Below are 15439 nucleotides of genomic sequence, written 5' to 3' on the forward strand. Positions count from 1 at the left end.
ATGTTTTAAAATTAGTTTGAGTAGGGGTGCCTGGGTGGCTCAGTCGGTTGAGTGTCCGACTTCAGCTCAGGTCATAATCTCGCGGTTTGTGAGTTCGAGCCCCGCGCCGGGCTCTGTGCTAACAACTCAGAGCCTGGAACCTGCTTCAGATTCTGTGTCTCCTCCTCTTTCTGCGTCTCCCCTGCTCATGCTCTGTCTCTCTTTGTCTCTGAATAATAAATAAAAATATTAAAAAAATTTTTTAAATAGTTTGAGTAAAGTCAAGTTTGAGTATCTAGAGATTTTGAAAGATGTTCTGTTGAAGATGATGATTATTTCTAGATGTGAAATTTTAGGTGATTTTACCCTGTTTTCTTTGCAGTTCCTATTGTGCTTAAATTCTTTAAAGTAAGCATGTATGTATTTTTAGATAGCTATAAAAAAGAGACTATATTGTACATAGCCTCCTAATTTGTCTCCTTATTCCCATTTTCAATCCCCTACCATTCTAACCCAGTGTCCACACTACATTCTTCAGAAATGTGTCTGATCATGTCAATCTCTTGCTTGAAAATCTGCCGTGGCTATGTATGTATGTATGTACGTTTTATTTATTTAAGTAATCTCTACACCCAAAGTGGGGCTCAAACTCACAACCCCAAAATGAAGAGTTGCATGCTCTTCTAATTGAGCCAGCCAGGCACCCCATTTCCATGACTTTTAAAATAACATTGAGAGTCCTTCACAGAGAACCTGTATAATCTGGCCTACACCTGCCTTTCCAAGTCATCACTCTCACCATTGCTAACCATAGTCAAGCCACACAAGGATTCTAGAACATGCCAAATGCCTTTTCTTTTTGTTGTAGTATTCTTTTTTGCCTGCAAAATTCTCTTCACTATCCATACCTTTTAGCTGGCTAACTCCAATGTATCTTTCAGGTCTCAGCCTAAATATTTACTTTCCCAGAGAAGTCTTTCCTGGCACACAACCCCCTACCCCTGCCTAGATTGTCCTTTTGTTTAATGTTCTCAAGCACCTCGTGATGCTTTGTCATAGCAATTAACACGATTGTAATGATGTACCTATCTGTTTGCTTTTTTGTTTAATGTTTTCTCTCCTGTTGGTCTGCATGTTCCTTGGGATCAGTAGCCATTTCTATTTTTGAATGAATGAATGAATATAAAGTTTCACTGTATAGTCTTAAAAATAAATTGTATGCAGTAACCAAAATAGCCACACAGTGTCACTAAAGTTTTATTCCTCAGGGTGAAATAGGTGAATAATTTGATATGAAATTATCAGTCCAGAAATTTTCTTCTAATTTTTTTCTTTTTTAAAAAATTTTAACTAGGTTCCATACCCAATGTGTGGCTTGAACTCACAACCCTGAGATTAAGAGTCTCATGCTCTACTGACTGAGCCAGCCAGGTGCCCCTGGTCTGGAAAATTTCTAATTTGTATTCTAGTTTTTAAATTTTTATCAGAGGCTAGATTGTATCTCTATCTATATATTGGATTACTCTTTCAAGCAGAGAGAATCTGTTTATAGTAATATATATGCAGGTAGGGCAAGGGGTTTTATAGACATACCAGACTTGAAAATTTTTTCTTTAGTAGATTAGTTTCAAAAGACAATTTTTTGGAGATACTTGTGGCATATTTAATGTTTAATAATAATGAATTATTTTGTGTATCTTTTGCTTCTTCAACTAAAATATAACTTTTAGAGAGTACAGATAGTATTTTTTTTGCATCCTTCCTCTCCCCAGCAGAACCCTATGTATGTAAATTTATACACATTTGAATAAATGAGTGAATTAGTATCCCTTTTTCAGATCTTCTACCCAAATCCTTGAACGTCTCTTAAATCATATTTTAATTAGCTTTTATTGAAAATAACAATAATATCTGTACAAGTATATACTAACAGTAGTTTTCTTTTCTCTTGAAGCTACACATGGCAGTACTTACAGTAAGTACACATTTAAAGACCAAGCCCATGTCTCTGTTGTCTTTTGGCAAGTAAAACATTAAAACAGTACTATCCCCACTTCTTCCTGAATTTCTTTATCTGTCCTATGACATTTTGGAATTAAAAAAAATAGAATCTGTCAGAAGTTTTTTTTTTTTTTAATGTTTATTTATTTTGAGAGAGAAAGAGAGAGAGAGGAGGGAATGGGAGAGGGGCAGAGAGAGAGGGAGAGACAGAATCCCAACCAGTCTCTGCACTGTGATATGAGGCCCCAGCTTACGAGCCGAGCCGTGAGATCATGACCTGAGCTGATACCATGAGTAAGACGCTTAACCGACTGAGCCACCCAGGTGCCCCGAATCTATCAGAAGTTTTAATAAAAGATCACAAATTATGTATTTCTTAGGTATGTTATAATACATGGGGGGGTATATAGGATATACCGTCTGCTTCATATATTGGCCATCAGGATTTCGTTTTTTGAGTTACTTTAAAGACTTGGAGGTTTTTGTTTTTGCAGTTTTGTAGACTTTTTGGAGTTTTGTGCGCTTCTGGATATAACATGGTATGTATAGTTAAGAATAGAAAGAAAATGAGAAGATACTATTGGGAGTCTTAGATATTTGATTTACTTAAGCATTTTTAATTCAGTATTCAGTGAGGAATAATCTGGTAAGTTTCAGAAATTAAATGTTGTTTATTTTTCCTTAAACAGCTTTACACAAATCCCAAGGAACCTGAGGTAAGAACACACATTGAGATGTGATTATACTTTATATTTACATGTTTACCTGGGTTGAGGCTATTGATTATGTTATTAGCTTACTGTGTGAGCAGAGTAACTCATTATGAGCTCTTTCAGTGTGTTTTGTTATGAACTTCACCAATTATTTATTATGAGATTTTAAAAACTACTTAGGGGTATTAAAGAAAAAGCATAGAGGAAAGCCTATTCCCTAACATGTTAAAATTAAAAATCTCTGCCTGTATAAAATCACATTTTATTATTTATTTTAACTGATTCTGAATCCTTTCTGTTTGTGGCCTTCTGGAAAATATGGCAGAATTCTAAACTTTTCTCCTTTTTGCCAATTAAATTCTCTTCTTTTTGACCTTTTCATAGATTTTTACATCTTCTTTTATCTCTAAACATCTTTCCTATCAAATCCTGCTCATACTCAAGGCCAATTTATGTTCAAATCTCCCATAAAAGCCTCTTGGCCTATGCTGTTCACACTAATTTCTTCTTTCTCTAAATTTCTTTTCTAGCAAGACTTCACAATTTAACATTCTCAGTTGATTCATGTAGATTACTTTATCTCTCCAACCAGATTTTGAATTCTTTAGGACAAGTGTCTTATCTTGTATTCTGTGTCCCAAAGTGAATTTCATAGTCCTTGGCATGTAATAGTTCCTTGTGCTACCTTGAATGGCAGCTGTGGCAATGATACAGAAATGGAAGGTGAAGGCCTCTATTCTTTCTTTTCATTCTGTTCTCTTTACTTCCCTCCTAACTTTTTTTCCTTTTCCTGTTCCCTGTTCTTTGCTTTCAATTTTCTTTCTTAAGCCTATGAATTTAGCCTAACTGATGGCATTCAAGACTAAATTAAGCATTTTTAGTTTTTAATATCCTTTTTGGGGAAGATTATAAATAGCTGTTTTAGCAAGGTGGAAGAAAGCTGGTACATACAGGTGGGTAACAATTCCAAACTACTGCTTTTTATCTTTCTCTTATTTAGTTTCAAAATGCTTTTTTTTTCTTGTAGGTTTGGAGGGAAGTTTCCCAAACTAAAACCTTCTGATAAATTGTTAATCAATTGGTCATTTTCTTAATGCAATTATTTTGTTTTCTTATGTATACAAAATTCCTAGTCTGAAACCAGTGCTTTTGAGATAGTGAAATGCTGAATAAATTGGGCTTAACTGCAGAAAACTCTTATGGTGGAGGGTGTATGTGGGGGTGCTGTTAAATGAGCTTTGATACAAGTAAAATAATGAAGTTAGAAAACAAAAGCTTATAAAATGAGGTGCTGAACTATCATTTATAACCCAGAAAAGATATTTAATATTTTGAATGCTTGCAGATTGTTCCATATAGCACTGATCCCTAACTTCTGTGTGTTCATGGCACACTTTTGATTACTAGAAATTTTAGTGTCATGTTTGAGGGTATTAAAAGACTCAAAAGAAGGTGAAACCAGTCAGCAATAAGTACAGTATAACTATGGAATAGCAATGTTCATAATGCCTAAAAGTATCCATGGGATTGCACTATTTTGTAGTTGCTGTTTAACGTCAAGCCACTGATACAACTACTTACCTCCTAATCTCATTTTTTTATATACTCACAAAACCACATTCCCACATAAACACAGTCTTTCTTTGGCATTTATCTGATATTGTGCCATGTTTCTTGATTCATATCTATAGAAGTATATTCTTCCCTAAACAAAACTAAACAAACAATAGCAATATTAATATATACCTGAGGCAAAAGCATTTTACACATGGATTAAAATTTGTAGTGATTTTGTGAAGAGTCTCTCATGGAATAATAGTTGCAAACCTCTGTCTTAAATAAGTGTGCTTACCCAATCCAAGGGCCAATGGAGTTTTGTACAAAGTTGTGGTGTTCCTATACTTGCAGTTTTGTTCTGGTTGCTCCATTTCATGACAGAGATGAACTGACAGAGATAACTAAAATAGTGATGAGGTATAGTACAGCTTTCCTATAGACACATACTACAAAATATGTGGAGAGTATTAATAAGATGTGTAAACCAAAATGTGAATATGTTAAGAAAAGGTTTACACGACTTAATGCATGATAAAACTGTAAAGAATGGCTAGGTTTCAGGGCATCTGGGTGGCTCAGTCAGTTAAGTGTCTGACTTTGGCTCAGGTCATGATCTCACAGTTTGTGGGTTCGAGCCTCGCATTGGGCATCTTTGCTGATGGCTCTGAGCCTGGAGCCTGCTTCAGATTCTGTGTCTTCCTCTCTCTGCCCCTTCCCAATCATGCTCGGTGTCTCTCTGTCTCTCAAATATGAATAAACATTAAAATTTTTTTAAAAAAAAGAATGGCTAGGTATCTTACTGTTTCACCGTCTATTCCTATGTGCCTATTGAAGGTGGTCAGCATCCGCTTTTAATAGATTGCTTCAAGAACTGAACTATATGCAGTTCCTGTTTCTATTTTGCTGTGCAGAAGCTTTTTATCTTCATAAGGTCCCAGTAGTTCATTTTTGCTTTTAATTCCCTTGCCTTTGGGGATGTGTCGAGTAAGAGATTGCTACGGCTGAGGTCAGAGAGGTCTTTTCCTGCTTTCTCCTCTAGGGTTTTGATGGTTTCCTGTCTCACATTCAGGTCCTTTATCCATTTTGAGTTTATTTTTGTGAATGGTGTGAGAAAGTGGTCTAGTTTCAACCTTCTGCATGTTGCTGTCCAGTTCTCCCAGCACCATTTGTTAAAGAGACTGTCTTTTTTCCATTGGATGTTCTTTCCTGCTTTGTCAAAGATGAGTTGGCCATACGTTTGTGGATCTAGTTCTGGGGTTTCTATTCTATTCCATTGGTCTATGTGTCTGTTTTTGTGCCAATACCATGCTGTCTTGATGATTACAGCTTTGTAGTAGAGGCTAAAGTCTGGGATTGTGATGCCTCCTGCCTTGGTCTTCTTCTTCAAAATTACTTTGGCTATTCGGGGCCTTTTGTGGTTCCATATGAATTTTAGGATTGCTTGTTCTAGTTTCGAGAAGAATGCTGGTGCAATTTTGATTGGGATTGCATTGAATGTGTAGATAGCTTTGGGTAGTATTGACATTTTGACAATATTTATTCTTCCAATCCATGGGCAGGGAATGTCTTTCCATTTCTTTATATCTTCTTCAATTTCCTTCATAAGCTTTCTATAGTTTTCAGCATACAGATCTTTTACGTCTTTGGTTAGATTTATTCCTAGGTATTTTATGCTTCTTGGTGCAATTGTGAATGGGATCAGTTTCTTTATTTGTCTTTCTGTTGCTTCATTGTTAGTGTATAAGAATGCAACTGATTTCTGTACATTGATTTTGTATCCTGCAACTTTGTTGAATTCATGTATCAGTTCTAGCAGACTTTTGGTGGAGTCTATCGGATTTTCCATGTATAATATCATGTCATCTGCAAAAAGCGAAAGCTTGACTTCATCTTTGCCAATTTTGATGCCTTTGATTTCCTTTTGTTGTCTGATTGCTGATGCTAGAACTTCCAACACTATGTTAAACAACAGCGGTGAGAGTGGGCATCCCTGTCATGTTCCTGATCTCAGGGAAAAAGCTCTCAGTTTTTCCTCATTGAGGATGATGTTAGCTGTGGGCTTTTCATAAATGGCTTTTATGATGTTTAAGTATGTTCCTTCTATCCCGACTTTCTCAAGGGTTTTTATTAAGAAAGCGTGCTGGATTTTGTCAAAGGCTTTTTCTGCATCGATTGACAGGATCATATGGTTTTTATCTTTTCTTTTATTAATGTGATGTATCACGTTGGTTGATTTGCGAATGTTGAACCAGCCCTGCATCCCAGGAATGAATCCCACTTGATCATGGTGAATAATTCTTTTTATATGCTGTTGAATTCGATTTGCTAGTATCTTATTGAGAATTTTTGCATCCATATTCATCAGGATATTGGCCTGTAGTTCTTTTTTTTTTACTGGGTCTCTGTCTGGTTTAGGAATCAAAGTAATACTGGCTTCATAGAATGAGTTTGGAAGTTTTCCTGCCCTTTCTATTTCTTGGAATAGCTTGAGAAGGATAGGTATTATCTCTGCTTTAAACGTCTGGTAGAACTCCCCTGGGAAGCCATCTGGTCCTGGACTCTTATTTGTTGGGAGACTTTTGATAACCGATTCAATTTCTTCGCTGGTTATGGGTCTGTTCAAGCTTTCTATTTCCTCCTGATTGAGTTTTGGAAGAGTGTGGGTGTTTAGGAATTTGTCCATTTCTTCCAGGTTGTCCAATTTGTTGGCATATAATTTTTCATAGTATTCCCTGATAATTGTTTGTATCTCTGAGGGATTGGTTGTAATAATTCCATTTTCATTCATGATTTTATCTATTTGGGTCATCTCCCTTTTCTTTTTGAGAAGCCTGGCTAGAGGTTTGTCAATTTTGTTATTTTTTTCAAAAAACCAACCCTTGGTTTCGTTGATCTGCTCTACCGTTTTTTTAGATTCTATATTGTTTATTTCTGCTCTGATCTTTATTATTTCTCTTCTTCTGCTGGGTTTAGGCTGCCTTTGCTGTTCTGCTTCTATTTCCTTTAGGTGTGCTGTTAGATTTTGTATTTGGGATTTTTCTTGTTTCTTGAGATAGGCCTGGATTGCGATGTATTTTCCTCTCAGGACTGCCTTTGCTGCATCCCAAAGCATTTGGGTTGTTGTATTTTCATTTTCGTTTGTTTCCATATATTTTTAAATTTCTTCTCTAATTGCCTGGTTGACCCACTCATTCTTTAGTAGGGTGTTCTTTAACCTCCATGCTTTTGGAGGTTTTCCAGACTTCTTCCTGTGGTTGATTTCAAGTTTCATAGCATTGTGGTCTGAAAGTGTGCATGGTATGATCTCAATTCTTTTATACTTATGAAGGGCTGTTTTGTGACCCAGTATGTGATCTGTCTTGGAGAATGTTCCATGTGCAGTGGAGAAGAAAGTATATTCTGTTGCTTTGGGATGCAGAGTTCTAAATATATCTGTCAAGTCCATCTGATCCAACGTATCATTCAGGGCCCTTGTTTCTTTATTGACCGTGTGTCTAGATGATCTATCCATTTCTGTAAGTGGAGTGTTAAAGTCCCCTGCAATGACCACATTCTTATCAATAAGGTTGCTTATGTTTATGAGTAATTGTTTTATATATCTGGGGGCTCCGGTATTCGGCGCATAGACATTTATAATTGTTAGCTCTTCCTGGTGGATAGACCCTGTAATTATTATATAATGCCCTTCTTCATCTCTTGTTACAGCCTTTAATTTAAAGTCTAGTTTGTCTGATATAAGTATGGCTACTCCAGCTTTCTTTTGGCTTCCAGTAGCATGATAAATAGTTCTCCATCCCCTCACTCTCAATCTAAAGGTGTCCTCAGATCTAAAATGAGTCTCTTGTAGACAGCAAATAGATGAGTCTTGTTTTTTTATCCATTCTGATAGCCTATGTCTTTTGGTTGGAGCATTTAATCCATTTACATTCAGTGTTATTATAGAAAGATATGGGTTTAGAGTCCTTGTGATGTCTGTATGATTTATGCTTGTAGTGATGTCTCTGGTACTTTGTCTCACAGGATCCCCCTTAGGATCTCTTGTAGGGCTGGTTTAGTGGTGACAAATTCCTTCAGTTTTTGTTTGTTTGGGAAGACCTTTATCTCTCCTTCTATTCTAAATGACAGACTTGCTGGATAAAGGATTCTCGGCTGCATATTTTTCCTGTTCAGCACATTAAAGATCTCGTGCCAATCCTTTCCGGCCTGCCAAGTTTCAAAAGAGAGATCAGTCACGAGTCTTATAGGTCTCCCTTTATATGTGAGGGCACGTTTACCCCTTGCTGCTTTCAGAATTTTCTCTTTATCCTTGTATTTTGCCAGTTTCACTATGATATGTCGTGCAGAAGATCGATTCAAGTTACGTCTGAAGGGAGTTCTCTGTGCCTCTTGGATTTCAATGCCTTTTTCCTTCCCCAGTTCAGGGAAGTTCTCAGCTATTATTTCTTCAAGTACCCCTTCAGCACCTTTCCCTCTCTCTTCCTCCTCTGGGATACCAATTATGCGTATATTATTTCTTTTTAGTGTATCACTTAGTTCTCTAATTTTCCCCTCATACTCCTGGATTTTTTTTATCTCTCTTTTTCTCAGCTTCCTCTTTTTCCATAACTTTATCTTCTAGTTCACCTATTCTCTCCTCTGCCTCTTTAATCCGAGCCGTCATCGTTTCCATTTTGTTTTGCATTTCGTTTAAAGCGTTTTTCACCTCCTCCTGACTGTTCCTTAGTCCCTTGATCTCTGTAGCAAGAGATTCTCTGCTGTCCTCTATACTGTTTTCAAGCCCAGCGATTAATTTTATGACTATTATTCTAAATTCACTTTCTGTTATATTATTTAAATCCTTTTTGATCAGTTCATTGGCTGTTGTTATTTCCTAGAGATTCTTCTGAGGGGAATTCTTCCGTTTGGTCATTTTGGATAGTCCCTGGAGTGGTACGGGCCTGCAGGGCACTTCCCCTGTGCTGTGGTGTATAACTGGAGTTGGTGGGCGGGGCCGCAGTCCGACCTGATGTCTGCCCCCAGCCCACCGCTGGGGCCACAGTCAGACTGGTGTGTGCCTTCTCTTCCTCTCTCCTAGGGGTGGGATTCACTGTGGGGTGGCGTGGCCCGTCTGGGCTACTTGCACACTGCCAGGCTTGTGGTGCTGGGGATCTGGCGTATTAGCTGGGGTGGGTAGGCAAGGTGCACGGGGGCAGGAGGGGCAGGCTTAGCTCGCTTCTCCTTAGGTGATCCACTTCAGGAGGGGCCCTGTGGCAGCGGTAGGGAGTCAGACCTGCTGCCAGAGGGGTGGCTCCGCAGAAGCACAGCATTGGGTATTTGCGCGGAGCAAGCAAGTTCCCTGGCAGGAACTGGTTCCCTTTGGGATTTTGGCTGGGGGATGGGCGAGGGAGATGGCGCTGGCGAGCGCCTTTGTTCCCCTCCAAATAGCTCTGTCCTCTCGGGGCTCAGCAACTCTCCCTCCCTTTGTCCTCCAGCCTTCCCGCTTTCCGAGCAGAGCTGTTAACTTATGACCTCCCAGATGCTAAGTCGCGCTTGCTGTCGGAACACACTCCGTCCGTCCCCTCCGCTTTTGCAAGCCAGACTCGCTGGCTCTGCTTGGCCGGCAGGCTGCCCCTCCACCCCAGCTCCCTCCCGCCAGTCCGTGCAGTGCGCACTGCCTCTCCGCCCTTCCTACCCTCTTCCGTGGGCCTCTCGTCTGCACTTGGCTCTGGAGAATCCGTCCTGCTAGTCTTCTGGCGGTTTTCTGTGTTCTTTAGGCAGGTGTAGGTGGAATCTAAGTGATCAGCAGGACGCGCGGTGAGCCCAGCGTCCTCTTACGCCGCCATCTTCCTCTCTGGGCCCAGATTCCACGGTTCCTGTTTCTAGTCACATTTTGCTTTTAGAGACTATGTTTAAAAAAAAAATCCTCGGGGCGCCTGGGTGGCTCAGTTGGCTAAGCATCTGACTTCAGCTCAGGTCATGATCTCACAGTTGGTGGGTTCGAGCCCCGCATTAGGCTCTGTGCTGACAGCTCAAAACCTGGAGCCTGCTTCGGATTCTGTGTCTCCCTCTCTCTCTCTCTACCTTTCCCCTGCTCGCACTCTGTCTCTCTCTCTCAAAAATAAATAAACATTAAAAAAAAAACAAACAACCCTTGTAGAGGGGCACCTGGGTGGCTTAGTCGGTTAAGCATTTGATTCTTGACTTTGGCTCAGGTCATGATCTCACATTTCTTGAGTTCGAATCCTGTGGCAGGCTGTGTGCTAACAGCATGGAGCCTGCTTCAGATTCTCTGTCTCCCTCTCTCTCTGCCTCTCCCCTGTTCTCCCTCTCTTTCAAAAATAAACAAACATTAAAAAACAAGAAAGAAACCTCAGTGTTAAAAAACTCCTTATAAGGATGAAATCCTATTGAATATGAACTCTATCCTGGCTGAATATTTATTTATTCAGCATTTTTTTAAAAGTAGGCTCTAGGCCCAACATGGGCTTGAACTCACAACCCTGAGATCAAGAGTTGGATGTCTTACCAACTGAGCCAGCCAGGTGCCCCAATTCAGCAAATATTAATTGGGTTCCCTTTATGTGCCTAACACTGTTCAAAGTATAAAAACACAGGAGTTAATGGGATAAATAAGGTCTCTGTTCTCTGGAAGTTTGCATTCTTATGCAGGAGGAAAAACAATAAACAAACGAAAACTAGCAAAAGAGTTTCAAATAGTCATAATGCTATGAAGAAAAGAAAAGTAGTGTGCTGGAGAGTGCCAAGGCGGGGAATGGAAGAGGAAGGATTGGAGGGCAGTCTATGGAAAGCCTTCAGAGCTAAGCATGAAGGGCCAGAGGAGTCAGCCTATGCAGGTCTATGAGAGGCAATGGCACATAACTGGCAGAATAGCACAGGAGTTAACACTGTAGGTGTTGAAGTCAAATCCTTACTAGATTCATGTATAGTGAGGATAATAATAACTACCTCAGAGCATTGATTGCATAAGAATGAATAACTGTAGAGCATTTAGGGCAGTGCCCAAATATTATTATCATCAACTGGAGACAGCATGCTCCAGAGTATAGGTGTGCAAAGGCCCTAAGCCAGGAAGGCATCTTGTGTGTTCATGGACAGAAAGGGTGCCCTGAGCCTGGAACTTGGCAGATGGGAGGGAAAGAAGCCAAAGATAAGGTCAGAAAGGTAGAGAGGGGACAGATGTGTAAGGTCTTGTGGGCTAAGGTAGTTTGGGATTTTATTCTAAGGGCAATAGGAAACTGTTGGGGGGTGTTTTAAGCAAAGGAGTGACATGGTCTCATTTGTGTTTTCAAAAGCTCTCTGGCTATAGAATAGAGAATGAATTACTGGTCGAATAGTTTACAAGTAAGCAGATCAGATGAAAAGAGAAGTGGTAAAAAGAAAGAGAGAAAGAGAAAGAAAGAAAGAAAGAAAGAAAGAAAGAAAGAAAGAAAGAAAGAAAGAAAGAAAGAAAGAAAGGAAAGAAAGAAAAGGGAAGAAAAGGTAAGAGAAGAGAAGAGATAGTGGTGGTTTGGACAGGGAGATAATAATGGGTGGACTTGGGATATGCTTTGGAGAAAGGCCTGACAGGTCTTGCCAGTGTATCGGAATGTTGAGGGAGGAGAAAGGTTATATATTGTTGTTGCTTTGGTATCTGTGAGTAGATTCAGTATGATTAACAGAAACCATCACTGAGTGGTTTAAAGGCCCATCTTTATTAGGCAACACATTAATCTGAAAAGCAGGAAAATATTTTATGAAATGTTAAGAAGAGACTAATGCCTGCTGTAAATATATCTTTTGTCATAAATCAGTCAGATGGAAGTTATAAGAGGTTAGCATTCTGTGTAAAAAATTACAAACATAACTCTTTTATTAATTGCTTCAGGGGCCAAATAATAAAGTGTTAATAAAATCATCAGCTGCTAAAGGATCTCCTCTTGTTATAATTAAAAAAAATAGAAGAACTCAGAGTATCAGAAAGCTAGATTCTTTGTGAAACATGGGCAGGCAGGAAGAATAGGCATTGTTTGCTTGACAGGGCAATTACACCCAGCATTCGCCAAGAGAAGATGTTGCGTATCTAGCCTGTCTGGAGGAAACGTGTTGCTGTAGGCACCTCTAGTGTCACACACCTCTCCTACTGTACTCATAAAACAGTCTTCTAAATTTTCTTTGATTTCCCAAGTAGACTGTCTTGCTAGAAAAATTTTTTTCTTTTAAATTAAGTCCACTGTGAATTAGTTGTTTTAGAGTTTAAGCAGCATGAGCCAATTTCCCCAGGACCTGATCACCTGTGATTAAATTGTTTGCTAAGGTTGAAGAACAGCAGAGTTGGAAGACCAAGTCTTAGAGTAGAGAAAAGTAACAGAAACATTGAGACGTTTTCTGATCAATCTAACATCCTCATTCCCACAGTGTCAAGGAACAAATACTTAAACAGATGAATGAAGGGCATTTTTTGTGTTCTAACTTAAACTTACATCCTTTACCTGTCTTTAGGACCTTCTCTAGATATGTGGACAAACTTTACAATGTATCCGGACCAAACGTTTACTTCAACTACTAGACAATCGTTTTATTTTACATGGAGTATGTTTCTCATGAGGATGTGTCCCTTTTTGTTTCTAGATTTGTTAACAGTGAGGGGAACAAATAGCATTGGTATCTAGTTTTTAGTGCAGAATCAAAAAGCAAGATCTGAAGTCATAGATCCTGGTTCCTTTTTTTTTTAATATTTAAAAAAATTTTAAGTTTATTTATTTATTTTGAGAGAGACAGAGACAGTGTGAGTAGGGGAGGGGCAGAGAGAGAGAGAGCGAGGGAGAGAGAATCCCAAGCAGGCCCCACACTGTCAGCACAGAGCCCAATGCAGGGCCTGAACTCACGAAACCATGAGATCATGACTCAAGCCAAAACTGAGAGTTGGACACTTAACCAAGTGAGCCACCTGGGCACCTGGATCCTGGTTCCTTTTTGAATTTTTCTAGTTTTCCTGTTGCCATTCTAGTCTTCCTGGAATTACTGTAGTAGCCTCTTAATTGCTCTCATGGTTTCTCTTCTTCCCTCTGCACTATTAAAATAACCAGAGTGATCTTTAAAAAAATGTGAATCACTACCATGCTTAAAACACTTTAGTATACTTCTGGTTTACTTAGAATAAAATCCAAACCCCTTATCATGGCCAATAAGGTTCCACAATCCTCATCTCCTACACTCTCTCACTTGCTTATTCATCTCCAGCCACTTGGCTTCCACTTTGACCCTGAAAGAGGCTTACTTCCCTACTTTAGAACTTTTCATTGCTATTGCCTCTGCCTAGGATACCCCACCCTCCCCCAGATCTGCACATGACCTCCTTTTGTCACTGAGGCTCAATTCAATCATCATCCCTTCAGGGAGGCCATCTTTGGCCCTTCTAAACCAAATTAGCACCTCTCCCTTCAATTCTCTGTAACAGCTTTTTCTTCATATTCTGCACAGCATTTATTACTATCTGAAATTATTTTATTTGTTTATTTACTTATTGACTGTCTCTCTCACTAGGCTTTGTATTCCAGGAAAACAGGGACCTTTTTTGTCACGTTCACCACTTTAACTCCAGTGCCTAACACAAAGTAGACATTCCATAAATATCTGTTACATGAATGAATGCATTCTCAACTGGTCTCTCTGTCATTTACCTGTGCTGGGTCAGATACTTGAATCTGTGTCTTAGTTTCTCCATCTTTGAAACACTAACAATAGAATTTGCCATCTTGGGGCACCCAAGTGGCTCAGTCGGTTAAGTGGCTGGCTCTTGATTATGGCTCAGGTCATGATCTCACTGTTGGTGAGTTCAAGCCTTGCATTGGGCTTTACACTGACAGTGTGGAGCCTGCTTGGGATTCTCTCTCTCTCTGTCCCTCCCTTGCTCTCTCTCTCTCAAAATAATAAATCAACTTAACAAAATGAATTTGCCATCTAACTCATTTTTAGCATGGGGGAGAAAAATTAAGCTATATTTATATCTGGAAATATTACTCCTGAATGATGTAATGCTGTGACACAAACAGGTATATGGTATTATAGTAGGTATACAATAAAAATATTCCCCACCTATCATCAGGTAAGGTTCTGGATTTCCTTTTTTTAAGTAATTTCTTTCTCTGTTTCATTTGATGTTTCTAGAAAGTGACTGAAATATACCAGTTCAAATTCAAATACACAAAAGAAGGAGCCACTATGGATTTTGACAGGTAGAATCTAATTAATTGTTTAATAAACATGAGAAATAGGATTGAGGTAAACATAAGCTTCTTGAAGCCATAGATAGGCCTTATATTTCCTTTGTAACTTCCCCACCGATCCTACAAAAACCCTCTATTATAGAAAGAGACTGTAATAATCGTTTAAATTTCTGAAATCTGTGGATGAAATTGGTAAGAGTAGAGTCTTCCTTTGCTTCTTTTCCTCTTCTCATAGGTGATGTTAGTGGGGTCTAAAGACAGTCAAGCTTGGTGGTTAATAGTTCCAATTCCTAAGGCAGAGAGACCTAGCTTGGGACACTCTATTATTGGTCTAACTTTGGACAGATTACTCAACCTCCCTAGATGTTAATATTCTCATCTGTACAGTGGAATGAATAATATTTACATCATATGGTTGCTGTGACTATTAAATTACGATGCATAGACAAAACTTTGCCCATGCCTGGCATATTTTAAAAAGCTGTAAATGGTACCTGATGGTAGTGGCAGTGATGGTGGTGGTCCTTGGAGGCAATGGTGGTTGGTGGGTGGCACAGCAGTCGAAATATTAATGAGGCTGTCTACATGGTGTTGATTGAAGAACTCTGTAAGATTCTATCTAGCCACTAATCTAAAGTTTCTCCATTGCTGTGCCAAGATATTGATCTTCTCTGCCCTCAAGATAGCTAGCCTGGGCCTGGAGTAGATGAAATCCCTGAACTATTTGCCTATAGACACAAATATTCTCATCTGCTTGTCCCAGTATATCATACAAATGTAATTTTCTGTGTGTGTCCCTGTATGGAAAAAAGATTGGAAAGCACTGCATTTTCCTATCAAGTCTAAAGTGCCAAATTAAAAAAAAATTTTTTTAACGTTTATTTATCTTTGAGACAGAGAGAGACAGAGCATGAACAGGGGAGGGGCAGAGGGAGAGGGAGACACAGAATCGGAAACAGGCTCCAGGCTCTGAGCTGTCAGCCC

At 39.2% G+C, this 15439-nt stretch overlaps 1 protein-coding gene across 7 annotated transcripts in view; it reads left to right on the forward strand.

The window, feature by feature from the left end:
• Window positions 1-15439, forward strand: part of HORMAD2 (HORMA domain containing 2) — a 91496-nt gene that overhangs the window by 21884 nt on the left and 54173 nt on the right. For 6 of the 7 annotated variants that reach the window (XR_009250387.1, XM_058690779.1, XM_058690778.1 and 3 more), the window contains exons 6-8: window positions 1934-1954; window positions 2670-2696; window positions 14397-14464. Coding sequence is in view for 6 of the 7 variants with exons in the window: in XM_058690779.1 (XP_058546762.1) it covers window positions 1934-1954; window positions 2670-2696; window positions 14397-14464 (116 nt within the window). In the remaining variant the exon portion in view is untranslated. The remainder of the gene's footprint in view (window positions 1-1933; window positions 1955-2669; window positions 2697-14396; window positions 14465-15439) is intronic. The other variant, XM_058690782.1, reaches the window with a different exon arrangement.

The sequence above is a fragment of the Neofelis nebulosa genome, chromosome 11, assembly GCF_028018385.1.
Source record: "Neofelis nebulosa isolate mNeoNeb1 chromosome 11, mNeoNeb1.pri, whole genome shotgun sequence".
NCBI lineage: Eukaryota > Metazoa > Chordata > Mammalia > Carnivora > Felidae > Neofelis > Neofelis nebulosa.